General features: G+C 38.2%; 5 protein-coding genes across 5 annotated transcripts; 3 read left to right on the forward strand and 2 right to left on the reverse strand.

Annotated features, from left to right (window-relative positions):
- The first annotated feature begins 12,176 nt into the window (after positions 1–12,176).
- On the forward strand, positions 12,177–13,908 carry LOC119072201 (zinc finger protein 845-like). Its single transcript, XM_037177369.1, has 4 exons — positions 12,177–12,373; positions 12,432–12,862; positions 12,923–13,260; positions 13,690–13,908. The coding sequence occupies exons 1-4, from the start codon at positions 12,251–12,253 to the stop codon at positions 13,833–13,835; spliced, it is 1,038 nt and encodes a 345-aa protein (XP_037033264.1). The 5' UTR covers positions 12,177–12,250; the 3' UTR covers positions 13,836–13,908.
- Positions 13,909–14,277: 369 nt separating this feature from the next.
- Positions 14,278–15,378, reverse strand: LOC119072202 (phosphatidylinositol N-acetylglucosaminyltransferase subunit P). The gene is made up of 3 exons (XM_037177370.1): positions 15,275–15,378; positions 15,082–15,210; positions 14,278–15,020 (listed from the first exon to the last, which is right to left on the reverse strand). Exon 3 carries the CDS (start codon positions 14,883–14,885, stop codon positions 14,298–14,300), a length of 588 nt encoding a protein of 195 aa, XP_037033265.1. The 5' UTR covers positions 14,886–15,020; positions 15,082–15,210; positions 15,275–15,378; the 3' UTR covers positions 14,278–14,297.
- Positions 14,551–15,395, reverse strand: LOC119072204 (EKC/KEOPS complex subunit LAGE3). The gene is made up of 3 exons (XM_037177372.1): positions 15,275–15,395; positions 15,082–15,210; positions 14,551–15,020 (listed from the first exon to the last, which is right to left on the reverse strand). Exons 1-3 carry the CDS (start codon positions 15,298–15,300, stop codon positions 14,894–14,896), a joined length of 282 nt encoding a protein of 93 aa, XP_037033267.1. The 5' UTR covers positions 15,301–15,395; the 3' UTR covers positions 14,551–14,893.
- A 445-nt stretch (positions 15,396–15,840) lies between these two features.
- Positions 15,841–16,393, forward strand: LOC119072203. The gene has a single exon (XM_037177371.1). The coding sequence runs from the start codon at positions 15,949–15,951 to the stop codon at positions 16,363–16,365; it is 417 nt and encodes a 138-aa protein (XP_037033266.1). The 5' UTR covers positions 15,841–15,948; the 3' UTR covers positions 16,366–16,393.
- A 1,572-nt stretch (positions 16,394–17,965) lies between these two features.
- On the forward strand, positions 17,966–21,080 carry LOC119072209 (tetratricopeptide repeat protein 27). Its single transcript, XM_037177382.1, has 7 exons — positions 17,966–18,307; positions 18,367–18,993; positions 19,059–19,296; positions 19,359–19,589; positions 19,652–20,588; positions 20,653–20,814; positions 20,879–21,080. Exons 1-7 carry the CDS (start codon positions 18,247–18,249, stop codon positions 20,987–20,989), a joined length of 2,367 nt encoding a protein of 788 aa, XP_037033277.1. The 5' UTR covers positions 17,966–18,246; the 3' UTR covers positions 20,990–21,080.
- The last annotated feature ends 4,138 nt before the right edge of the window (positions 21,081–25,218 follow it).

Raw genomic sequence — 25,218 nt, forward strand, 5'->3', positions numbered from 1 at the left:
GCACATAAATCGAGTAAATCTCATCCGATTTTGCTAGATTTTGTTTCGTTTGAGAGATAATTGAATACCGAAAAGAACGTGGCAAAAAAAGTTTTAAATTTGGGCCCTTGGACTAAGGCCGCTACTCGGCCCTAAGTGTTTTTTTGCACATAAATCGAGTAAATCTCATCCGATTTGGCTAGTTTTTGTTTCATTTGAGAGAAAATTGAATGCCGAATAGAATGGTGGCAAAAAAAGTTTTAAATTTGGGCCCTTGGACTAAGGCCGATACTCGGCCCTAAGTGTTTTTTGCACATAAATCGAGTAAATATCATCCGATTTTGCTAATTTTTGTTTTATTTGAGAGGTAATTGAATGCCGAATAGAATGGTGGCAAAAAAAGTTTTAAATTTGGGCCCTTGGACTAAGGCCGCTACTCGGCCCTAAGTGTTTTTTGCACATAAATCGAGTAAATCTCATCCGATTTTGCTAATTTTTGTTTTATTTGAGAGGTAATTGAATGCCGAATAGAATGGTGGCAAAAAAAGTTTTAAATTTGGGCCCTTGGACTAAGGCCGCTACTCGGCCCTAAGTGTTTTTTGCACATAAATCGAGTAAATCTCATCCGATTTTGCTAGTTTTAGTTTTTTATAGAAGGTAATTGAATACCGAAAAGAACGTGGCGAAAAAAGTTTCAAATTTGGGCCCTCGGACTAAGGCCGCTACTCGGCCCTAAGTGTTTTTTGCACATAAATCGAGTAAATCTAATCCGATTTTGCTAGTTTTTGTTTCATTTGAGAGATAATTGAATGACGAATAGAATGATGGCAAAAAAAGTTTCAAATTTGGGCCCTTGCACTAAGGCCGCTACTCGGCCCTAAGTGCTTTTTGTACATAAATCGACTAAATCTCAACCGATTTTGCTAGTTTCTGTTTCATTTGAGAGATAATTGAATACCGAATGGAATAAAGGCAAAAAATTTTGGGTTTCTAAAATAATATCGTAAATTGTTGGTTTTATTTGAAAGGTACTTCGTACGGGCTTTCGTAATTGCGCTATGCGCAATTTTAAAAATGAACACTTTCAGTAAATTTGACCATGCCCAACTTGACTTGCATATTGGTAACATACGCATTAGAGGGTTGTAGACGTATTAGGGTTCCGGGCTTATTAGGGCTACGGACGTATAATGGTTGCGGACGAAATTGGATTACGGGTTGTACGGGGCTAAGTCGCAGCAAACGCTCCGACTGTTCTGATGCCTTGTTTATACATTGGGACGAAATTGCAGAATTTTTCTTATTAAATTTAGTCACTCGGCATGAAAAGTTGTATACGCATCTGTTTTGGACGGTAGATCGTAAGCACTTTCGTTTGTCGCACTCATGCAACATTCACTCACAACCTTCATGCATGAAAAACGTTGCGTTCACCTCCGAAAGAAGGAGAAATAGAAAATTTTAACTCGAGCGAAAATACGGCACTCACTTCGCTCTGGCCGCCAACATCGGTAAACAAATAACTACTTCCCCGACTGTAGTTTTTTTTTAATTGCTTCAACAAGCCATGCCATATTGTCCGTACATTCAAAATAGTACATTTCGTACCTAAGACTAAACGTCTTTTTTAGCGTGTGAGAGGTTTCCAAAGGCGAGTTCTGGAATCTAACACGTTAAAAAAGACTTTTTCTTTACTAGGGAGGGAAAATGGACTTTCGTAAAGGAAAATGTTATACTACACTCGGGAAATAATTTGATATTTCGTATCCAGATGAGTAAACGTGTCCGAGGGCTTTAGCCCTTGTATAGTAATATACTATTAATCCGTGGTACTAATAATATTTTTCATATACGACTGAGACGAAGTCCCTGTTGCTATCAATTCATTGACGAATCAGGATAGAACCCTTTCCATGCATTGTTTTATTGATAAATTCACATTGTTTGTCCCTATAGGGGACTTACAAAATAATTCACGTTAAAATTTACTTGGGTTTTACTACTTCAATACTAGCAGTTGTACAACAACAATAAAACCCATGTAAATAATAACAGTGAACGAGTAATCTTCCGATATGCACATTATGCGATTGTGCTATGACAGGTCATAATATTGTACGTGTAAATATCTAGTGAAATATATGTAAAGTGTAACTGAAAACTGAACTTTAAAATCTATTCATCACCAGAATGATTTCTCAAGTATCACCAAAATGGACAATTATTTTGGAATGTGTGCATGTGCAATGAAGGAAAGAGCTTGTTAATATGAAAAAGTTCTGGAATTTAGAATATTGTTTCTGGACGAAAATTGTTGTACCGATGTCAGACAATTTTTCCAATAGATTTCAAATTGACAACTTGCGTTCTCTACTTGCAGAACGAAGTGTAGAAAGGTATGGTTTCAGGACTCTTTTTCCATCAAAAATATGTGTGCGTTATTGCAGTCTTTGCATTCAGTTCAGGCAAAATGCTTTGTATGTAATTGAATATGCATGATTTGTTCTAAAGATCGTAACTGTTTCCTTCCTTTAAAATTACTCTTTAAAAAATACAAGCTGAATAACATCTGATGCAAATTAGTTTTTGATCATGATAGGCTGAAAAAGTATCAGTCGTAGTGAAAAGTAATTCCACATTGTCTTTGGTCATTAGTAGAGATTATGGAATACTTTTCTGATAATGACTCAACTGAGTCAGATAGTGATGCGGTGGAAGACCGTCAAAACTTGACATCAAATACTGTTCTCCATGAGAATTCGAATACTAATACTGCTCAGTCAGAAATCACCGATGCATCCGATACAGACACTGCTGAAGAAAAAGTCGCCGATTCAACTCGTACTGCAAATTCTGACGAAGGTACGATCATGTGAATAGTTTTTAGCAGTTGATTGATTTTTAGTTGTAAACTCCCGATAGTGTTTCATAGCCTGTGAAAATTCTACTAAATTTCGAAATGTATTGCACTCTACTTTGCACAAATTGTAGATTATACGCTTCGGTTTAAAATATTTATTTTGACGATTTCGAAGTTATGTACCGAGCCGAAGGTTTGGTACATAATCCAAATCGTCAAAATAAACATTTAGGAGAGAGGTGTACACACTATTTTATCTGCCCAGAACAGATCGAGATGAACAAATTTGTCCTAAGGAGATAACATCGAGATTATCGTTCTAATCAGATAAAAATTATTTCGTCGTTATTCAGAAAACAGTCGTATACACCTAGATGATAAATCCTTTTAAGGCGTTCTATTTGTATGGAGCGAGATCCCCGATTTCTCTAGTGTCACTCGGTTACACAGCTATTTCAACTCAAACTCAACTGCTACAAACTGATTCTTATCAACTTAGATCTATATTAATGTTGAGTGCATTGTAGATGTGTTTGTATCAAATGGTCGTCCCAGCCGTGGAAGGAAAAGAAAAGTAGCTGGACAGTCCCGAGCTGACAGGAAGCGGTTGTATAACAACAATAAAACCCACATCAACACAGTAGGAAACATGGTTCTTCAGAAGGTGTTCAATGAAAATTTTGTATGTCCCTGCCAAAAGCAATGCACGGGAAATGTGCCTTTACAATCTCGCAGAAGACTTTTCAAGCAATTTTGGAGTATGGGCTCGTACTCCGGTCGGTGCATGGTTCTGGTAAATTGTGTGTCGGAGGCCAATCGAATGGTGTCCGGTAGGCATTCGTACAACATTTTTGGCTATCGTGTTTGCAAAAATGCGTTGATTCGAACATTGCAAGTAAATGCAAAGCGCATATCCAGAGCATTGAAAAAATACCAAGAATGTGATGAGATAATTGATGGTCGTGGACAAACATGCGGTGGACGAAATGCCGTTCCGGAAGAAATAAGGGATGAAATCCGTCGTCATGTTATGTCTTTTCCAAAATACGTGTCTCACTACACACGTAGTCAAACCAACTCCAAATATTTATGTTCAAATCTCAACCTGGCCAAAATGTATAAGTTGTATAAAGAAAAGGTACAAGCTCCGGTGAGCCTGTCATTGTATAGAAATATGTTCTATACCGACTTCAATCTCCGATTCAAAACTCCTAAGAAAGACACGTGTAAAAGATGCGATTTATACATTACAAAAATTAAGAACGCGAGTGAAACTGAACGACTGGTATTTGATGAATGGCATGATCGCCATCTTGAGGATGCTGAAAATCTGGAAAATCAAATGAAAGAAGACTTAGCTTTAGCTAAAATCGATCCAACACTAGAGGCGATTACATACGACATGATGAAAATACTCCTGTTGCCAAGATTAACCACCAACATCGTTTATTACAAACGGCAACTGAACTTTTATAACTTCGGAATACATATCGGCAGCAGTGGCAAAGGCCGGTTCAACACATGGCTAGAAAATGAAGGTTCCAGAGGAACGCAGGAAGTAGGATCCTGTCTAAAGAAATTTATTGAAAGCATAACCGCTCCAGTCAAAACCTTAATTTTATGGTCCGATTCATGCGGTGGACAAAACCGCAGCATCAAGCTTGTTTTGATGATGATTTATGTGTTGCAGCACCATTCTTCGTTGGAAAAGATTTCGTTACGCTATCGGTTGTCTGGGCACAGTTTTCTTCCTAATGATTCTGATTTTGGTGACGTTGAGTGTGCCCTAAAAGGCAAAGATAAAGTGTGCACCGACGAAGCTTACATTAAAGTAATGGAAGACTGCCGAGATAAAAATAAGTTTGAGGTAGTTCGCATAAAATCTGAAGATTTTTTTTCGGTTGGAAAATTGGAAAATTTGATAACGAACCGAAAGGTGGATGTCATGAAAGCTAAGATAAGTTGGCTTGAAACTCACGAAATTCTAATTGATAAGTCGCATCCCAACATAATAAAAATGAGAAAACGAATTGGTGATGAGTTTCAGACGATCGATATAGCAAAGGCAAAAACAAAATTGGATTTTAAAAATGTAAAACTTGAGCAGCTGTGGCCAAATAATAGACCGTTGTCGAAAGAAAAAATCAATGATCTTAACGAAATGCTGGAGCTTGTTGACGACGAAGACAAACCATTCTATGACTTTCTTAAAAATAACACGACAGCCGCTGAATTTGAAGATGATGTTGATGGATTCTGTGAAAATATTGACTTCGTTCCAGAAGATGAATAGCTTTTTTTTGTGATTTTATTCGCTTTGTTCATTAACATAGACTCGCTTCTAACACTAATAAATTTAACAACTTTTTCTGGCAAATTCTGCTATTTTTATTTCAATTACAACCGTAAGGTGTCGAGCTTATATCAGTAGACTTGCTAAGGACAATTTCAATATTGATTATAATCTACCGGCGATTGATTATAATCTACCACCCGTCGATTATAATCTACCGGCGATTGATTATAATCTACCGGCGATTGAATATAATCTACCGCCGATCCATTATAATCTACCGCCCATCGATTGTAATCTACCGCCCATCGATTGTAATCTACCGCCCATCGATTATAATCTACCGGCGATCGATTTTAATCTACAGCCGATCGTTTATAATGTACCGCCCTTGGATTAAAATCTACCGTCGATCATAATCTACGTGGTACTTACAATCTGCTGATTATAATCTAAAACAAGAGAAGAGTGATCAAAACGTTTATTTACATCTACTGTGTCCGTGAGATACATTTCGTTGAAATTTTAAACGAAGTGTGCTCTCTTTCTCTCTCACTGATGTTTTTTTATATGAACGACTTTTGGTTATTGTTTTTTGTACCCTTAGTGCATAACACCGTCCATATGATCGTCTCGAAATAAGAAATGATCTACAATTATACGAATTTGATTACAAAAAATAAAGAAATGATCGTGCAAAATAAAAAATTTGATTGCAAGAAATAAGGATATGCTATCTATTATTCTGTTTGATTATTAGACGATGCAAGAGAAAAAAAAATTAACACCTAAGTTACCAACACCGTTCCGGCGCCCGGCTCGCATTGCGGCCCTCCGCTTCGCTACGGGGCAATGGGCCGGATCGCTCGGCGTGTTAAAACGCTTTTTATGTGCAATGAATTACACAGACTAATTATTAGACGATGCGAGAGAGAAAAAATTAACTCCTAAGTTACCAACACCGTTCCGGCGCCCGGCTCGCATTGCGGCCCTCCGCTTCGCTCCGGGGCAATGGGCCGGATCGCTCGGCGTGTTAAAACGCTTTTTATGTGTATTCGTTCGGACTTTTAGTGATCAAATTCTTTACTTTTAGTGATCAAATTCTTTATTTTTAGTGATCAAATTCTTTATTTTTAGTGATCACATTTGATTTAGCGGGTGGTAGGTACTACTTGTGATCACTTCTTATTTTAGGTTGATAGAATCTTATTTCGTAGTGTTATATTTGAAAAACTGGTTGTGATCACATTCTTATTTTCCTGCAATCATTTTAATTTTCAAGTGATCAATTCTTATTTTAGATTTATCGCTTTTATTTCTTCCCTTATAATAGTGAGTAAATTGGTCGAAGGCGTCAAGTGACTTAAACTTTTAGGCGAGTCATCTGTTACCGATAGCAATAACAGAAGAGGTCTGATGAGGTCTGGATAATGTTGTCTCACATAACAAAATTCATGTTATAATTAATGAATTAAAAGATTTTCTATCGAAGACTAGGCGATACTTTGAACAAAACGAAGTAGCAGATTTAATGAATGTTTCGCGGAGTGCTTATTGCTTGTTCAAAAATTAATTAATCGGCTGTTCAATCCTAACGATTCATTCTGTCCTTTTGAATCCTCTCAGCCCCGAAATTACCTTTCTCAAAACGTTGCGCCGATTGGCAATTAAAATTACGAAACAATATGCAAACTTTTTTGTGAAAATATAAGCAAACTCATAATTTGTATTCATAAGAATATAACTGTGCAGGCAGAGAGTTAAAGCAAAAATCGAAGTCAAGATAAAACCTCAATATTATATGCAGTTCCAGTTGTTCGGTTATTAGAATCTCACGTACAAAATCGATTACACAACGCGAATGTTTATTTATCGCGTTGTATAACATTTGTGAAAAGTTACAAAGCGAACAAAACGATATTAATGGTAGAGAAAAATATATTTTAAAGTTATAACGAAAAATTAATATCACAATTTACACAAATCTCAAATAATTTAATAAATAATGCACGGCAAGGTGAAAGGGATTCGAAATATCAAGAGAAAGGCATAAAACTCAATTGCTTCACTATTTTATGACGAGTGTGACTGTTATGCTTTTTCATCATCATCAACATCAGAACACAATAAAGTTTAATTTAATTAGCTCTTGGTGAAGGCAGAAAATATAGGCTTAGCTAGACGTACACTCACACATATAACCATTTTGTTCGTTTGAATTTACTTTGATTCATTTCGTTGTACCACAATTTTTAGATGCATATTATGTGCATTGGCGATGATTTCCTTTGGATTTCCTTTCAATATGTAATCTGTTAGATGAATCCATATACAAATCAATGAAACTAAAACTCAACGTGAACTGTTCCAAGTCTTCCTTACCACTGTAATGTAGAGATAATGATCCTTCGAAGTATCTAAACCAAGTCAAACGAAGATCAAATCAAATAAATTGGTATCAAATCATTTACTGCATTTTTATTGGTCAATGCTAAGAAAACTGCGGCTTTTAACAATTTCACCTTGACCGTTGATAAATTGAACGAAATTGCAAATCTAAAAAGTCGATATTTGTACCAAGTTGCACCTTCAACAAGGTACAGTCGAGTGTGTGTTGAACAATCTTTCTTCCCATTTGCTTTAACATGATTATACGCTTCGCTTTATAAGAGAACAAATCAAGATTCATCGATTTTATTTATCGTAGGTACTTATAGAAAAGCGAAGTCTGCAGGCAATGTGTGATCGATCAGTTAAGCCTTCTAATGGGGAACCTCTGAACAATAGAACTGAAAGAATCGATCTGAACAAAACATAGTCTATGAATACAGAAGGAAATTGGAAGAAGGAAGTAGCTAGAAATTGAAAATAAAGATACCCGTATCTCGTCTTTTGACGAAAAAACTTGAAACCGGAAACTTTATAAATTCCTGAAATATGTGATTTGCGCCATTTTCCACCCACGAGCACACTACAACACATTACACTGACTCATTTGGTACTTTGATGATCCGTTGCAAGTAGGGATTGCAAACCCAACTCGAATTCAAAAACCGCGGTTTAGGTTTTTTTCACCGAAAACCGCGGTTAACCGGTTACCCGCGGTTTTTCCAACCCTAAGATCAAAAAACTTTTTTTCTCTAAATTTCACAGTTTTAATACCTTTTTCGCGTTTATGACGCGGTATTTAATTCAACGAAATGAAATGAGTTTGTTTACAATCTGTTTGGAGAGGGAATTTGACTGCGGCGTAGGATACAACCCTCCTCCTCAAAGATAAACCAATTTTCCCGCATTTTCCCGCAGATACTTAATATATGTTACTTGACATTCTTTTTTGTATATTTTATCTTTTGAAAATAAGATCTTCAAAACGCTAATGCGTCTATTTTCATATCACTTAATCTAGAACGTAATTTTGTACATAAAAGTCCAGCATTCGAAAATGTTCTCTCAGTGTCAACACTTAAGTAAATGCTGATAAACAGTCTCTAGATTCGGTCCTCAAACACAGCCATCTTGTGTTTTCGACGTTTTCGATGTCGCGACTACCATTTGTCTACCATGAATGAGTAATGTTGCCTAAAACCGCGGTTTCGATTTGGCTAAAATAGCCCGGTTAACCGGTTCGGTTTAAACCGGTTTGCAATCCCTAGTTGCAAGAACCGCAACGTTAAAAATGTAACGTACAACCCGGTGAGGGCAAATTCTGTATCCCCCTTTCGAGGGGGACCGCACTGAATTTGCAACTCTTTTTCGGCATGTAACTCTTTTTTTCCGCGTGCAAATCTCCTGCAACTCTTTTTGTCTGCGTGCAACTCTTCTGCAACTCTTTTTTTCCGCGTGCAACTTTTTTGCAACTCTTTTTTTCTGCGTGCAACTCTTTATTTTTGCGTGCAATTCTTTTTTTCAGATTGCAACTCTATGCAACTCTTTTCAATGCGGTCGCACTCGACGATTTTTCCTCAATGTGCAGCATGAAAGTAACCTTCTTAAGCATACTCAAACTTCACAATCTGGGTAGTTGAGGTGTTTGGTGCCCTTAACGAAACGTACATAGAATGACGTAACCCATTCACAAATAATTCTGTGTATAAATATCTGAAGTCTAACTTTAGGCGCAGATATAATCAGCACCAGACGAATAATCCAAAAGACTTTGATAACCTATAGGCAAGACTAAATTTCCAAGGGTCTGAAAGAACAGGTTAAGACCAAGGCTGTAAACTTTGCGGGGGTCACGCAGATACAGATACGCGGGTGACCCACCACACTTGATGATAACATGGCGGATTTCATACAAAAATTTACCTACTGTGATGATTGTCATCGCCGTGATGATTTGGTGAATATTTTTTCTTCAAGTTAACATTTCAAACAATCTGTAATGAGTCTGTTCAATAAAAAGCATCTATTTGTCAAAATATGTGTGTGCCTTCGTGATCAACTCAGAGTTGTCTTAACCTGTTCTTTCAGAACCTTGTAAATTTCAGCGATTGGCTGCATTAAGGAAAAATATGGAAGCGAATAATGATAGTCTTAAGGTAGGTAAGTAATTCCTGAACCCAGCATTCAAAATTGGTTCTAAGTTCTATCGTAGTTACAGGGAACGAGCCAGGTGTATTAACCTGTTCATTCAGAGGCTAGGGAACATATTTTAAACTACCACATTATTAGAACGACACAAGTAAGTACATTCTAATCTAACCATTATTAATGAAAAAGTAAAATCAAGCACCAACGTTACAATAGTTCCACTTTTTTTAGTTTAACTTTTTTTGTGGATTTATAAAAATTGAAACTATCTTCACCCTCCATATATGCAGCGTAACAATAGTTTCACTTTCTAGATTTCAGATTCCTAGATATCTAGACTTTCCTGCCTAAAAAAGTGGAACTATTGTAACACTGCATATATGCAGGGTGAAGACAGTTTCACTTTTTATAGTTCCACTTTTTTTAGGCAACTGTCAAAAGTGAAACTATCTTCACGTTGCATATATACAGTGTTACAATAGTTCCACTTTTTTAGTTCCACTTTTTTTTTAACGTGAAACTGTCTTCACTCTGCATATATGCAAGGTTACAATAGTTCCACTTTTCTAATTTCCTTTAAAGTTTTACTTAGAATGAATATGGTTCGGAACCGTTAACACAGTTTTCGTCACGAATGTTGTCATACTCGACGTTTCACGTTTGGGTTTGTGAAACGAAGGAGCACGTTACGGTCTCGCTGTAAGGTAGTATTTCGATCCGAAAGTGAAACACGACCAAACGAGCCATCAGAACAGTCGGAGCGTTTGCTGCGACTGAGCCCCGTACGAACCCGTATATCTATTGCATACGTGACCCTAGTGCGTCTGTCACCCTACTTTGACCGTAAACCTATTGCACCCGTAAACGTAGTTGAAGTCAAATTATTATGAAATGTGTACATCTTAGAAATTGAGCATAGCGCAATTACGAAGCCCCGTACGACGTTCCTTTAAAATGTAACACAAATTTCAAGTTGACCTAAAATTTTAATTTCTTGAGAGGCCTAAGGCCCAGTTACGGCCTAAGTCCAACGACCCAAATTAATTTATTTTTTTCAACAGCATTCTATTCGGCCTTCTATTACCTTCCAAATGAAACAAAAATTAGGAAAATCGGATGAAATTTACTCGAGTTATATGCAAAAAACACTTACGGCCGAGTAGCGGGCTTAGTCCAACGACCCAAATTTTAATTTTTTTTCAAATGAAAAAAAAATAGGAAAATCGGATCAAATTTAATCGATTTATATGCAAAATACACTTAGGGCCGAGGAGCGGCCTCAGTCCAAGGACCCAAATTTCAAACATTTTTCTCACCACATTCTATTCGGTATTCAATTACCTTTCATATAAGACAAAAACTAGCAAAATTGGATGAGATTTATGGGGTTCCTATGGGGAGGAGACAATTGTTATTTGCTCATCTAAAATGACGCCTCACAGAATGACAACAAAACGCCATTTTCTAAAACGGTTCATAGTGGACAAAATAAGGATTTTCGCATCGCTAGCGTGAAACAACTACACTTATAGTAAAGACATTTAAAAAAAAGCCTTTCTTTATAGTGTTAAGATGACAGCAAAGTGGTGGACGTCATACTAATCGCTGATCGTTCTACTCTCAAATTGAAGGTCTCAATGTAATATAAGTTTGAATTTTACATCATTTTATCAATAAATGTTGTCCAATAATTGGATCGATTTTCGACTTGGAGTCAGGAGGTCCCAAGTTCGTGCCTCGGTAAGAATAGTTTCTTCATTCGCTCCTTAAAACTTTTCTTTTGAAGGAGTAAAGTACAAGCTGCATGTATAATTTTCGCACAACACGCAAAAACGCTTCATGGGAATCTTTTTGTTTCGTCGTGTTTCAACGTCGAGTATGACAAAATTCGTGACGAAAACTGTGTTAACGGTTCCGAATCATATTCATTCTAAGTAAAACTTTAAAGGAAATTAGAAAAGTGGAACTATTGTAACCTTGCATATATGCAGAGTGAAGACAGTTTCACGTTCAAGAAAAAAGTGGAACTAAAAAAGTGGAACTATTGTAACACTGCATATATGCAACGTGAAGATAGTTTCACTTTTGACAGTTGCCTAAAAAAAGTGGAACTATAAAAAGTGAAACTATCTTCACCCTGCATATATGCAGTGTTACAATAGTTCCACTTTTTTAGGCTGGAAAGTCTAGATATCTAGGAATCTGAAATCTGGAAAGTGAAACTATTGTTACGCTGCATATATGCAGGGTGAAGATAATTTCAATTTTTATAGTTCCACAAAAAAAGTGAAACTATAAAAAGTGGAACTATTGTAACGTTGGTAAATCAAGCAGTTGCAGCAGAAATAAAAAAAATGAAAATCGTGTTTCGTGATTGTAGAAAGGCGTGCAACGAGAATTCAAATAATTTTGATATTTTGGATAAGACAACGTTGTAACGCGACGGCTCTGTAAAAACGAACATCTCGTACGTAATATACGTAAGTCGTGTATAAACTAATACGTAAGACTTATGTCAACGTTCCGTCCATCAGTTGATTTGTTTTTGTTTTGGTATTCTGTTGATTCAACAGTGTTGAAACATGGAAATTGACTTTTCGTCACCAATTTGTCGATTGTGTCTGACCACAGATGATACGACACTTAGTCCGACTCAGCCGAATGATCAGCTATTTACCGATATATTCGAATTGATGCAAATTGAGGTTGACCTAGAGAATCGGAACGACTTACTACGTTCTTTGTCTAAACATTTCTTTCTAGATAGTGGAAATTCCTGCGATCCTAACAGTGATCTGTGGTCCATGTAGGTCTAAAGTGGAAATGTTCGTCGAATTCAAGAAGATCTGCGTCAGTTCCAATTACCGATTCATTACCAAAGATCTGATTAAATTAGAAACTCCGCCAATTGAAACGCCAGATGAAGTGTGGCGTCCAGACTCGGACAGCCGGGACATAAAGCCTGTTGTTGACGAAACGGATCAATCAACGGCGAAAGTGGATGTGCTGATTAACAATAAAACAAATATTGACAAATTTTCGATGAAAAAGACCAAATCAGAACGAGAGATCTGCTCGTACTGCGGTAAATTGTTCCTATTTCTGAGTCAGCACATCAGATCCATGCATACGGGAACGATGTCAAACCAAAAACGATTCTCTTGTGGCCTATGCTTTGAAAAATTTTCAGAACGGTACGACAGCCAAGATTTGAATGTTACGTTTTCATACACGAGACATTTGTCTACTTTTAGATCCCTGCTGAAATTACATATCGACAGCACTCATGACGGAAAAATGTACCAATGTGATATCTGCGGTAAAAAGGACAAAAGTCTGGGCGGCCTCACCAGACATATTCGATCCCATTCGAAAGTCCGTCCATACAGTTGTGAACTGTGCGGTAAACTGTTCCGATATTCGAAACATTTATTTGAACATAAACTCCGGCACGCCAACAATCGCCGCTTCAAATGTGAGATATGTGAGAAGAGGTTCTTTACACACACCGAAATCAGTTCGCATAAGCTGATTCATGCTAGCGACCGGTCGTTTAAGTGTAAAGTGTGCGGAAAAGGTTTTAAGCGTCCAGGTAAGGGTGTCATTCTATTCGATGTAGTAGATTTGTGTAGTATGGTTTCGACTCAACAAAAGTACTTCGTGTACTCTATCATGGCTCTCAGTGAGAGAGCGAGCTGTCAAGTAAACAAATAAAAAATTTGAAGAAAAAAATTTTGTCTCTCACACGTAGTACCATTTTGATAAGTGAAAATCAAGCCTTAGTTTCAGTAATGCTTGAATTCCACTTACAGAAAAAGTATTCCGTGAGGGAGACAAAATTGAATTTTTAAAATTTTTGTGTTGCTTACCTGACAGCTCGTTCTGTTACGGAGGAATTTTTGTTGAGTGGAACCAATCTTAAGCCAGAAATTGCGCGAAGCATGTCTTTTGCGAGGTCTTTTGAGACTTAGGAATGGCTTTGGTCTGCGAAAGAATTGAAAGATAAAATTTCCCGTTTCAGATCATGTCCGGTCTCACATGCGCATACATTTAAAAGACAAGAGTTTCGCTTGTAAAATTTGCGACAAAGAATTCAGCTTCAAGCACAACATGGTTTTTCATATGAAGAATGTTCACGGCACCATGACCTGTAACAGTAAACAGTAAGTCATTTTTAAACTGTAAGTGAAATGCGCGACTGTGATTCAATAGTTTTTTAAATAGAGAAGACAAAAAAAAATATTTTGTGTCTTATCCTGTATGACTGTTGACCTGATGCATGAAGGGGTTGTTTTGCGCGACCTGGATAACTACTCACCTTTTTGAACAACTTAGGTATCGGGAAAATATTAGGTAAGTCAACGTAATGGTATGTGTTCAGTACTGAGTGTATTGACATCTCTGGTTTTATTATTGAGTAAAATGCCCATGTCCAGCAGCTATCAAATCTCAATGATTGAAACATGTTGATTAGACTCACTTCTTGTCTCTCGTCAAAATTTTTGTACGTCCATCCAATAACAATCATTTTAGAGCTCTTTCAAGGGCACCCGGAAACCCGGACGATGAAAAATCTTTTCCCCCGTCAATGATTCAAACAAAATCAAAATTCTAAAATTAAATTTTCTTTTATTCGAACATACTGCGACACACCTCTGATATATCCAAATCACGCACACTGGGCACCGTTTTCCGATAATGCAACATACGCACATGATTCGGGTCTTTTGCTATGACACACCGTCTCTTATCCGAACAGTCACAATAATTTTCAATTTTACACTCCTCCTCGACATCACTATCCAATTGTCCATCACTTTTGTGCAATGTGCAAAATTCACTAACCTCCCAGCCGGCAGTCGGATCAATGTCAACTCTTCGATCGCATAACTTTCCGGTTTTGAATTGGAATTTACATCGACGGATCGAATAATTGTCCCGGATTGTCGACACATGATCGACGTCGGCCGTAATGGATAGATTCAATGCGGGATAGATTAAAAATGCGAAAAACATCAATCCCATCATAACCACCATGGGCAGGAACATTGCAAAGTATTTGTCGGGAAGATAGGTCAATCCGAGACTGTTTTCCAAGAAGTCGTCCGGAACGAAGGCCCAGAACAGGTATAAGATGAGTAGCGTTTTGAATAGTAGAAATACGGCGAATCCATAGACAGCTCGGTGTGGTGTTGGTGCGGGTGTATGTTCTGGCATCTTATTGCTTAATAGAAATCGTACTTTTCTGTGGGCGAACCGAATTGATCCAACGTTTCGCAGCAAAGAATCAGTGATTCGAAGAACGATGTCATTCCAACGCGTACATTTTTTGCTTGCTCGCCGGAAAAGTATCTGAAAACGGGAAGGCTGAGGTAGTACAGCAGCAAAACGAAAATACATTCCCCCAACTTACACAATGAGTTTACTATCTTCGAGTGAAAGTGTTTTGAACACGGCACTCCGTCGCGGTTCCTCGTCCACGCGTAAAACGTCGTAGGCTACTTCGGCTTGTCGTCTCGTTGGAAATGGAATCTTTATTGATCTGAAAACGAGAAGTAAAAATGGATCACACGTTGTGTGTTTATGAACTTGATCTTAAGGATTACACTTCATATGGTGGTATGCTGGTCATTGCTTTGAATTGATTACAACAAATTATTTCGGCAGTTCAAAGTTTCGAGTCTGTTTTACCAAATGAAATAGTCTGACATTTTCGAACATTTGAACAGCTGTTGTTGTTTGTTCGATTTTCGAACACCTAGAGAAGCATGTTGTCCAGCAATTATTCGAAAAATATAAGTTCGTCTCAGCGTTTGTTGAGAGTAGAACTTTAAAGTCAATTCATGTCAAGTTTAGTCATTTGGACAGGACCTGGTTCATTGTCGTTTACATTTTCAGATCGAAATTTGCGTTGGAAATCACTGAAAAATTCTTGGGGCGAATTAAACTCCTGGTTTTTGTTGTTCTCATAGATTGTGCCATAGCACTGTAGCTCCAAGCATTAATACTCTTATTCCTGGAGTCAGAAAGACTTCAATTTTGATAAATGAAGGTTGAGTGTTCCAACTCACACCAAGATCAAGCAACGGGTACCTTTATAATGGTCCGTGTTATTTCATTAAGATCCCGTTTTTAGTACACTATATCTTCGAAAAATATACGAAAATTGAACGATTTCCCAGTTGACATTGACATTTCTCGCACTGAAAATAAATAAATAAAACAAAAATTGTTGTCGTTTCTCGTGCATTGTAAAGAAATAGAATTAATTAATCGAATTATGAATTCGGAGACGATAAAAGGACGGCTGAGTCAACACGTCAAAAGACGATTACAGAGTCAGGAATCAATCGAAAATAAAATACATCCGAATCAAATACAACCGAGCGCTGCAACAACAGTGATACGGAATCAAGTCATTATCAAGCAGGAAGACGAGTCTGAAAGTACGGTGAAATCGGTGAAAAAACGCAAAATGACCAAAAAATCCTCGTCGCACAGTGTTGAGTCGAATCCGGATGAAGATGAGAAATGTGACAATCGTAGTGACAAGGTGGACACCAGTTTAGACATTCTGACATTGATATTAAACCATAAAAAATCAGAGTTTTTGAGAAATCCTGAAATCGTTCAATTGTTATGTGATATCAATAAGAAGAAGAGTACGACACTAGATGATCTTATTCAGAGCCAATAAACTAAGCATTTTTATTTTTCATAAATTGGTTTTTTCTGTCTTCAATAAAGGGACAGCCATTTTAATGGTTAAGGGTTAAAATTCACCCGACCATTAAGACTGACGCATTACAACGGATATTTCCAATTAACCTGTCACATACGTCTATTCATCTGTTATCGATAACGACGACAAAAATAATGACAAGCTCTTGGTAATATGGTCCTTTATACAGTAAAATGAATGTAAAAAAAAATTGAAGTGCAAGATTTGAAATCAACCTATTAAAAATAACTTGATCGATCGAAGTAATAGACCGAATAGACCCGACAATAATACAGGTCATATGTTTGCCGTCTGTAACAGATTAAGAATAATGTGGGACTTGGGACTTGTCGTGGTTTCTTAAGACATAAATTTCGTGTAACAAGTTGCGTGCACGTGGCTACCAAAAAGGTAGAAAATACTATTTTCGAATTAAATCTAGATATTCATATGTTAAACCAAATTATACTCAAATAAATCGTCTTTCGCTTGACGCTCGAGTGATGAAGTACGAAATAAGAAAATATTTCTTAGGAATAAGAAACAAGAAATCATCTCCACAAGGAATATCAGCACATAAGCACACTAGTTCTTTTCCTAAAGCATCCTCGAGATGTCTAGGCCCAACAGCTAACTGGGGGACTCGTCAGTGCCGAAAGCTTTATGACTACATGCGTTCTACGGTTCAGGAAGGAATCCGCAGGTGACCTTGGGGTCATTGGGGTGTAACTCTATGCATACAAAACTCAATACATCACACGGAAAAGTTCTTTCGGACTTTGTCCTTGTGATGTAAATGACTAGTGAATAACTAAATGACTAGTTATTAACAACAACTTTCTGCTCTATCAAATTTTCCTAAATTTTATTTGATTTTCTTCCCTGCGAGAATTTGAGTGTCTTTCAAAACGTCATACAATTTTCTGTATTGTAAAATTCCTAACTTTTATGTTCAAGGATATGAGTTTGAGGATGAGTACAACGTGAGCGGAGCGAGCGGATGTTTTGTGCGCTAAAAATGTTTCACTTTTTGGGTTTGAGATTCGTCAAATGTACTGAAAAAAAAGTTTGTTCGAAAAAGAGGACAAAAGAACGAGACGAAAAAACTGGATGAATGGGAACCCTACTAAGGGGCTATTCAAATAAAGGGCACACCTTAAAATGAGGGCATCCTACTACGTTTTACACGTTTTTCGAAAAGTGATCACAAAATGTGTGTATCCAAAATTCAGATTACCAGATTACCAGATCTTGAAGAAATAATCGAATCGAAATAAAATATTTGCGAAAAGATTGCACACGCCAAGTACTCTTAAGTCAATCAAAAGTTGTATTTACGGCGAATTATACTTCATTTGTGATTTGACCTGAATGATATATCACCGAAATGCTTCGGCTTCGGCCTCATGCAACACTTTCAATTGCTAATCAAAATATGTCTCAATTAGTACAGGAAAACGAATTTCCCTCATTTTGTTGACCAAAGTTAAAGTGAACATCATCCCCTGAATTTCGAAGCGAAAAATAGTTTTTTTCGTATTTCGCATGAGTCACCTGCGCCCTCTACAGTGATCGCAAAAATCGATATATGTGTTTAGTATCAATAGAGAATTTGAAGGACAGACTGCAACTCTAATTTTCTCTTCGGTTTACGAAAAAATGATGCAATTTGATAAATTGCACAATTTAAGTCACCCATAACATTTACGTAGTCTACGAACATACAGTCAATATTTACCGAGTGTTGTGAACAGCTAGTGACAACATTGCCGATTGATACACACAAAACGTTAAACGAAGTTCTAACCTCAATAACAATACAAAACAACTAAAACGTGCAATCGAAACACCGACAGGATGGATGAGTTTTCAGACCTGTGGATGTGCAACTATGTTGATAATCAGAAGCAAAACCATGGTAAACAAATCCTTAACTGGCCACGTAGCCGAATAGTCATTTCATTTCTGTTCCATTAGCATTGCACCCCAATTTGCAACTTATTTGGAAGTGCAACTGGGAACATTTCATGCGACTGCCTGTGACGAGCAAACTGTTGCTGGATGTGACCAAGAATGCATCGAACGATGACGACTTCGAAATTATCGGTGCCAATCAGACCGAACTTCTTGCGATAGCAATATCAAGTCTGCAGCTGTTTGTGCAACAAAATTTTATCGGGCCAAACATTGAGTTCGTTTCGAAGGGCTTACCCTCGTCGAATGAACTCCGCGTTTTGCTTCAAGTCAACGGAGTCGAACTGAATGGCAATGTGGAGAAACCGGAGCTGTTACTGCTCAGCATGAAAATAGTCAAAAAATTGCTGAAATTGTCGCCGACATACTATGTACTGCAGTGGTGGTATCTACGGATTCTATACATTTATAATGAAGTTCTCGACGAACCATGCGAAGTCGTATACGATGACTTTTGTGTCTATTCGGAGGAATTATTGAAACAGTTGGACAATTTGCCTAGCATTGAGACGAGGGTGCTAGTGCTCTTAGAGATAAGCCAGCAATATTTGGCGTACAAACGTGTATTGAAATCGGAAGACCACTTGACGATGGCACGAAATCTGCTAAATGCTAAGCTTGACGTTACAGGTAAGACACGAAAGTTCATGGGCACTTGATGCAGGAGAATTGAATGACCTAATTCTGTCTTGCAGGTGCGCTTGGTATGCGAACGAAGTTCCAACAAAAACCGTTGCCCCTATTGTCGCTGAAAATCGAAGGGGATTTTGAAAAACTTGCATCGAACGACGTTACACACAGTGAGACGTTGCTACCGAAGCTGCTGAGGCATGACGATGATACCCGGCTGGAAAAGGTTCAATTTCAGTCAGAGGAAGATAACACAATCAAGGAGATTCCAAGCTTGATCCAGCTGTTGGTCTTAGCGACGGTGTAAGTTGGTTGGTTTCATTGCGAAATTACATCACGTAACCCACCATTTGATCTTAACACAGCCATCACATCCAAAAATCTCAGCCCAAAGATCGGCTTGCTAATGAGGAACTCGAACCGTACCTAATGACACTATTGTATCAAACGAAAGGACCGTGGTCGTCCCGAATTGCAACATTGTTAATGAACATTAACATGGAAGCTAGTCACAAACGAACGGTTGACCGAAGTCTTCGACAGTGCGAAGAAATTTCCAAAATAATCAGTGCGACCAGTGTACCGTCGAAGCAAAGGTAACATACGAAAGCAAACAGTTAGATGCACATTTTATTAACCGGCTGCATTTCATCAACAGGTTGTCCTTTGTGTACGCATCATTCACACGTCCGAGATGGTTCGTACAAGTTCAACTGGCTGATTTGATGCTCAGTCTTGGTTTGTTGAAGAGTGCCCTGGAGTGCTACCTGAAAATCCAGAAGTGGGAAGAAGTCATTGTCTGCTACACACTTCTCGAGCTGCGCCACAAAGCGGCTGATGTAATTCGACAAGAATTGGAAAAGAAACCGACAGTGGAATTGTACTGCTTGTTGGGCGATGCAACGGATGATCCACAATTTTACGAAGAGGCTTGGAGACTGTCGAAGGAAAAAAGCGGCCGCGTCCAAAGGCATTGGGGCGGATTCTATTTTGCTCGCAGGGACTACGAAAAATGCATTTCGCATCTGCAAAAGTCGTTGGAATTGAATAATTTGCAGGAAACTGTTTGGTCAAGACTGGGCTTTGCAGCAATCCAACTGGGAAAGTGGGAACTCGCGGCCAAGGCTTATCGAATGTATACGTTCATCGAACCGAACGGTTTCGAGGGGTGGAATAATCTGGCAAGAGCTTACACCCAATTGCACGACACAAAACGGGCGCACAAAGTGTTGCAGGAGGCAATCAAATGCAATTACGACAACTGTAAAGTCTGGGAAAACTTTCTCACCATCAGCATGATGACGGACAATTTTGAAGATATTTTGCGTTCGAACGAAAGATTAATTGATTTGAAGGGAAAATACTTCGACAGAGAGTCACTGCATCTTGTGGTCCATGCCATTGCTGAGAATGTTCCAGATGCGAATAACCTACCGACACTGCGACTGAAGAAAAGGGCACAGGATCTGTTGGGTCATCTGTGTACATTGCTGCCGAGTGAAGGAAAGTTATGGGAATTTTCGTCTGTATTGTGCATTGGCGAACCATTGGCTCAAGCACAAAAATTGCAAAGAGCCTTTCGATGTTACACGCAGGTAATTGGTTGCGGAAATAGTTGAATCGATCAAGTTGTTTGATAAAATTGTACCGTTGAATCAGGCTCAAAGTTTGTCCTGGTCTAATAATCCCAAGACCGCCCGGAAAGTGTTGGAAGTCTGTCAACAACTTTGTATAGCCAGTCTTGCCGGATTCGCCGACCATAAAAGCAGCGAACGATCATTGGCTTTGTCGCAATTGTCGTCAGCAAGGCTTAGCGCTCAGGTAAATTTGTTTTATCCAAATTTGTGTTCAACGCAAATGAACTCAAAAGTCCAATCTTCTACAGGGAAGTATACGCGCTCTCAGCGAACATAATTACTCTGAATGCTCCCAATTGACCGATGAGCTTAGTGGTTTGTTGGATCAAATCAAGGACGTGCTGCTGAAAAATCTTTAGTTGAACGGATCGTCTTTTTTGTATATCACATTTGTCATGTAGAGCCTAGCCTAAGTGGATGTCGTGAATATAATTCATTGTGTGCGGAAATAATTTATTCGTTGGCGTCTTACTTAGCATATTATTACCAGAAATATCTATTCGTTACTTTGAGAAGATCCAAATTTATTCAGCAGAGTCAGACAATGAATTTGTTAAAATTTGGCTGAATCTATTACTGGAATCGTCATTCATATTTTTGATAGTGTCGCCGCTTACTCAGGTCTGGCCACAAAGATCTGGCAGAAAATTTCTCGAATAAACCGCTTCTTATTGCTGGACATTTTGAAAATAATTTGAGGAATTTGACGATCTTTTATGGTCAGTCTTTCGATGACGGCTATAATTCAATAATTTACCGTCGACGTTAGCAAGGGCTTTGTTACTAGCCATTGCTAACCGTTGCTAACCATTTTAGAACGAATACTAAATTTGACTCATCAATGTCGAATATCATGTGTCAGCAGGACGTAGTGACTGACCATTAGTTGACTTGTTTCTTCCACATTTTTTTAAGAATTTTTCTCGTAATTTAGGTCCTTGGTATGAAAAGTTGTATCTGTTCTAGATGGTTGATTTGAGGCAATTTCGCGAGTTGTAGCCCTTCTTCTTCTTCTTCTTTTTCAGCCTGTTTCTATCCACTGCTGGATTTCATTTCATTTATTTCAGTTTAAATTAAAAAAAAAACATCTGCGTAGCTCTAGTGTGACGAAGTCAATTCGAAAGAGCTACGATTTTTTTTTTGTTAAATCAACTGAACAAAGTATAAAAATTCAAAACAACAAACGAATTGAAACAATAAAATTTAACTAAAGCAAAGGTGAGGGTGAAGGATGGATATTGCGAGATTCATAATTAAAATTGAAAAAAAAAACAATTAGGAAGTAAAAATTCACAATGCTCGCAATCAGTCGTAGTTAAAGTTTTTAATGGAAGTAATACACAATAATAATGGAATTAAGCTCTAACAAGGTCGGAAAATCAAAATTAAAAATTAAAATCGCTACGACCTAACAAATAGGTCTTGAGTTCACGTGAGAATTCTTCATATCGAGGCAAGTTTCTAAGGGTCAAAGGCAGAGCGTTGAACAATGTGGGACCCGCGTATTGTAAGCTACGCTTACCGTAATTAGACTGAACGGAGGGCTTCTTCAGAAGATACGAAAACTTCGTACTGTACCGGTTGTTATTGTCGGAAAAAATAGTCGAATGGTGCTTCACATCGTTCAAGCTGCAATACACATACTTGCAGACTGCAAACTCGTACATCTTAGAAACTGTGAGCATACGCGGAAACTCGGCACTAAACAGAAGCCTAGTCGGAAAGCGCAACGGAAGCTTGTGAGTAGCTTTAAGGGCTCTTTTGTGCAAGACCTCGAGCTCATCCATCATGCTCTTGTTAGCGGAACCCCACACACCGATACAGTACGTCAACGCAGTCGAGTAGTAGATAATTCTGAGGATCTTTCTCGGGAGAAAACGCAACCTCTTAATAACACCAGTGCCGCGCGAGACGGTGCTACTAACATTGACATAGTGCTCATTCCAACCGACATGCTCGTCCAGCACCAAACCCAGACACTTGACCGAGGAACACGTTTCGATCGTCACGCCATTAAACGTAATCGACCTTCACGGAAGTAAACCAGCTTAGTCTTACTCAAGTTCAAAGTCAACTTGTTGACGCGAAAATACTCGGAAACGACTTTGAGGTCATCCGAGAGATCTGCGATGTTGTCTACTGGATGTAGGCCTCTCCAACTTCTTTCCATTTCGTACGATCCATGGCCATTTGCAGCCAGTTTGTATCTGCAATATTCTTAATTCCGTTTGTCCATCTCTCTGATGTTCTACCTATAGCTCGTCTTTTATATAGTCGCCAGTTCATGATCGTTTTGGTCCAACGTTCGTCTGTCCTTCTTGCAATATGTCCCGCTCCATTTCAGAGATGCTATTCTTTCCATGACATCAACTATCCATTGATTCGTCATTCTGTCTCTGAGTGTTATTCCAAGCATACTCCGTTCCATGGCTCTTTGTGTCACTCTCAATTTATCTTCGGATGCTTTCGTTAAAGTTAACGTTTCCGCTCCATAAGTGAACACTGGAAGGACACAAGTGTCGAAAACTTTGCGTTTCAGACTATTATTCAATTTGCTTTCGAAAATTAGTCTGAGTTTTCCGAACCCATGCAAGACCAATCCTATGTCTTATTTCTGCAGTTTGGTTGTCCAGACCTAACTTATGTCCTAGATATACGTAGCTGCCGACTTGTTCAATGACAGTGTCACCAATTTTGATTTCTCTATCGCCCCCGATGTTGGTCATGACTTTTGTTTTCGATAAGTTCATCTTGAGGCCAACTTTGCTTGCCTCTTCACTTAACTGTTGTAGCATAAGCTGAGCCTGACCTAGATTCGCTGCTATCGGTACAATGTCATCAGCGAAGCAGAGACTGCTCATCAGGTACTCTCCATTTATCTTAATTCCCATTTTACTCCAGTTTAACTTCCTAAAAACACTCTGCAGAATCGCTGTGAATAATTTCGGTGAAATGGTGTCACCCTGCCTTACACCTCGGCCGATTCTGAATTTCTCCGTGCTCTTATGAAGTTTTATACATGAAGTACCATTTTTGTACACATATCGAATTGTGTTGGAGTACATTGAGTCTACTCTACATTAGTCTAATGCGTCCAATATCGACCATGTTTCCACTGAATCGAAAGCTTTTTCGAAGTCTATGAATAGCATGACTATGTCGATGTTGTATTCACGACACTTCTCAATAAGCGTTCTCATCACCTGCAAATGGTCGTTTGTGCTGAAACCAGATCTGAAAGCAGCTTGTTCAACAAGTTGTAGCCCGAACGTAATAATGTGTGTATGTCTTGGGCAGCGTGTTTTAGGCTTTTTCGCGTGTCCAAAAGAAATGACACAAGCGAAAATGCCTAAAAACTGCTGACCAGAACCCCCATTTTCATCCCCGACACATGAAAATAACTATTGTTACCTGCCCCACGCGAAAGTTGACCATTATAGAGCAGTTTGCCCGCTGTGAAAATGATCCATTACACAATAGCTATTTGCGTATCTGTTTGAGACAACGGATTTTAGCTGATTTTGCATGTTATACCCCGTTGAAAATGGTTAAAATCAATCGTCCAAAACAGACACTAAAAAAAATTCTTGTAAGGGGACGAGAACCCGAAAAGCCAATTAAAAATCCTTCGTTTTCGGCGACAAAACATTAAAAGAATGTTTTCGCTTAATTTTAGGTGAACTTCTGTGTTTAATCGACTATAGCATGGGGCAGCCAATGGGTTTGTTCGAAGGTTATTTGAGATGTCAAAGCGACATCCACATAGCTGTAGACTGCTATGTAATTCATTATTTTGGCAACAACTTTATGATACTCGCAAATTCAGTCGTGTGATTTTGAGCAACTTATGTCGGAAACTGCTTTTCGACAACTTTAAAGTTTGTATATCCGAGCCAAAGTAGAAGACAGTTAGTGAAGCAGGTTGCTCAAAACAAGGCTATAGACTGTTGGGAAGGTCACGCAGACTGTCATTTTATTAGATACGCGGGGACACACAAAAAATAATTCACCCCAAAGTTTACGCCTTGGCTCAAAACACACACTTGTCAGTTGGCTTTTATCACGTAAATAAAAATGTTTGCCTCATGTAATGAATTACTCTCGCAGCATCCAATGTAATCTACAACGACCAGAAAAGTCAGTTGTATCCGGATTTAAGACCGTCATTTTGTAAAACAATTTACTTTGGGAGGTTCGTTTGTTAACGATCGAATAGGATCAAATTCGCGTCAAGAAATGAATCCTGGGATGAACGGTACTTTTCGATTTCTGTTGACTTCACACTTTACTGATTCTTTTGAAAAGCGTTGGAAGGGTCTTGAACAAATTATTAATCAATTGTCTCGGAAAACCAATTTCCACTGAAAATCAACTGAATTCATTTGACTGAATTTCATCCCAATTTATTTTCAAATATACTCTTAGGTTCTGAAAGAACAGGTTTAAGATATCTACGGAGGCAGCTGATGGGCTTATTTGTAAAATTCAAAATAAAAGTTTCGATTTTCAATTTAAAATTATTGCGCAGACCGGCTCCTACTCAACCGACTACCAAGAAAAAAAATTGAAAAAAATGACTCACTAACTG

The sequence above is a fragment of the Bradysia coprophila genome (genome assembly GCF_014529535.1).
Source record: "Bradysia coprophila strain Holo2 chromosome IV unlocalized genomic scaffold, BU_Bcop_v1 contig_81, whole genome shotgun sequence".
Taxonomy (NCBI): domain Eukaryota; kingdom Metazoa; phylum Arthropoda; class Insecta; order Diptera; family Sciaridae; genus Bradysia; species Bradysia coprophila.

Bases quoted from the DNA above. Each gene is read 5' to 3' on its own strand.
- LOC119072201 (XM_037177369.1), top strand. From the start codon at position 12,251: ATGGAAATTGACTTTTCGTCACCAATTTGTCGATTGTGTCTGACCACA. The intron at 12,374-12,431 runs GTTGACCTAGAG...ATTTCTTTCTAG, and splicing joins TCGAATTGATGCAAATTGAG to ATAGTGGAAATTCCTGCGAT. The intron at 13,261-13,689 runs GTAAGGGTGTCA...TTCCCGTTTCAG, and splicing joins AAAAGGTTTTAAGCGTCCAG to ATCATGTCCGGTCTCACATG.
- LOC119072202 (XM_037177370.1), bottom strand. From the start codon at position 14,885: ATGCCAGAACATACACCCGCACCAACACCACACCGAGCTGTCTATGGA.
- LOC119072204 (XM_037177372.1), bottom strand. From the start codon at position 15,300: ATGACCAGCATACCACCATATGAAGT. The intron at 15,211-15,274 runs GTAATCCTTAAG...TCTCGTTTTCAG, and splicing joins AGCATACCACCATATGAAGT to ATCAATAAAGATTCCATTTC. The intron at 15,021-15,081 runs GTAAGTTGGGGG...TCCCGTTTTCAG, and splicing joins GAAGATAGTAAACTCATTGT to ATACTTTTCCGGCGAGCAAG.
- LOC119072203 (XM_037177371.1), top strand. From the start codon at position 15,949: ATGAATTCGGAGACGATAAAAGGACGGCTGAGTCAACACGTCAAAAGA.
- LOC119072209 (XM_037177382.1), top strand. From the start codon at position 18,247: ATGGATGAGTTTTCAGACCTGTGGATGTGCAACTATGTTGATAATCAG. The intron at 19,297-19,358 runs GTAAGTTGGTTG...ATCTTAACACAG, and splicing joins CTGTTGGTCTTAGCGACGGT to CCATCACATCCAAAAATCTC. The intron at 20,589-20,652 runs GTAATTGGTTGC...CCGTTGAATCAG, and splicing joins CCTTTCGATGTTACACGCAG to GCTCAAAGTTTGTCCTGGTC.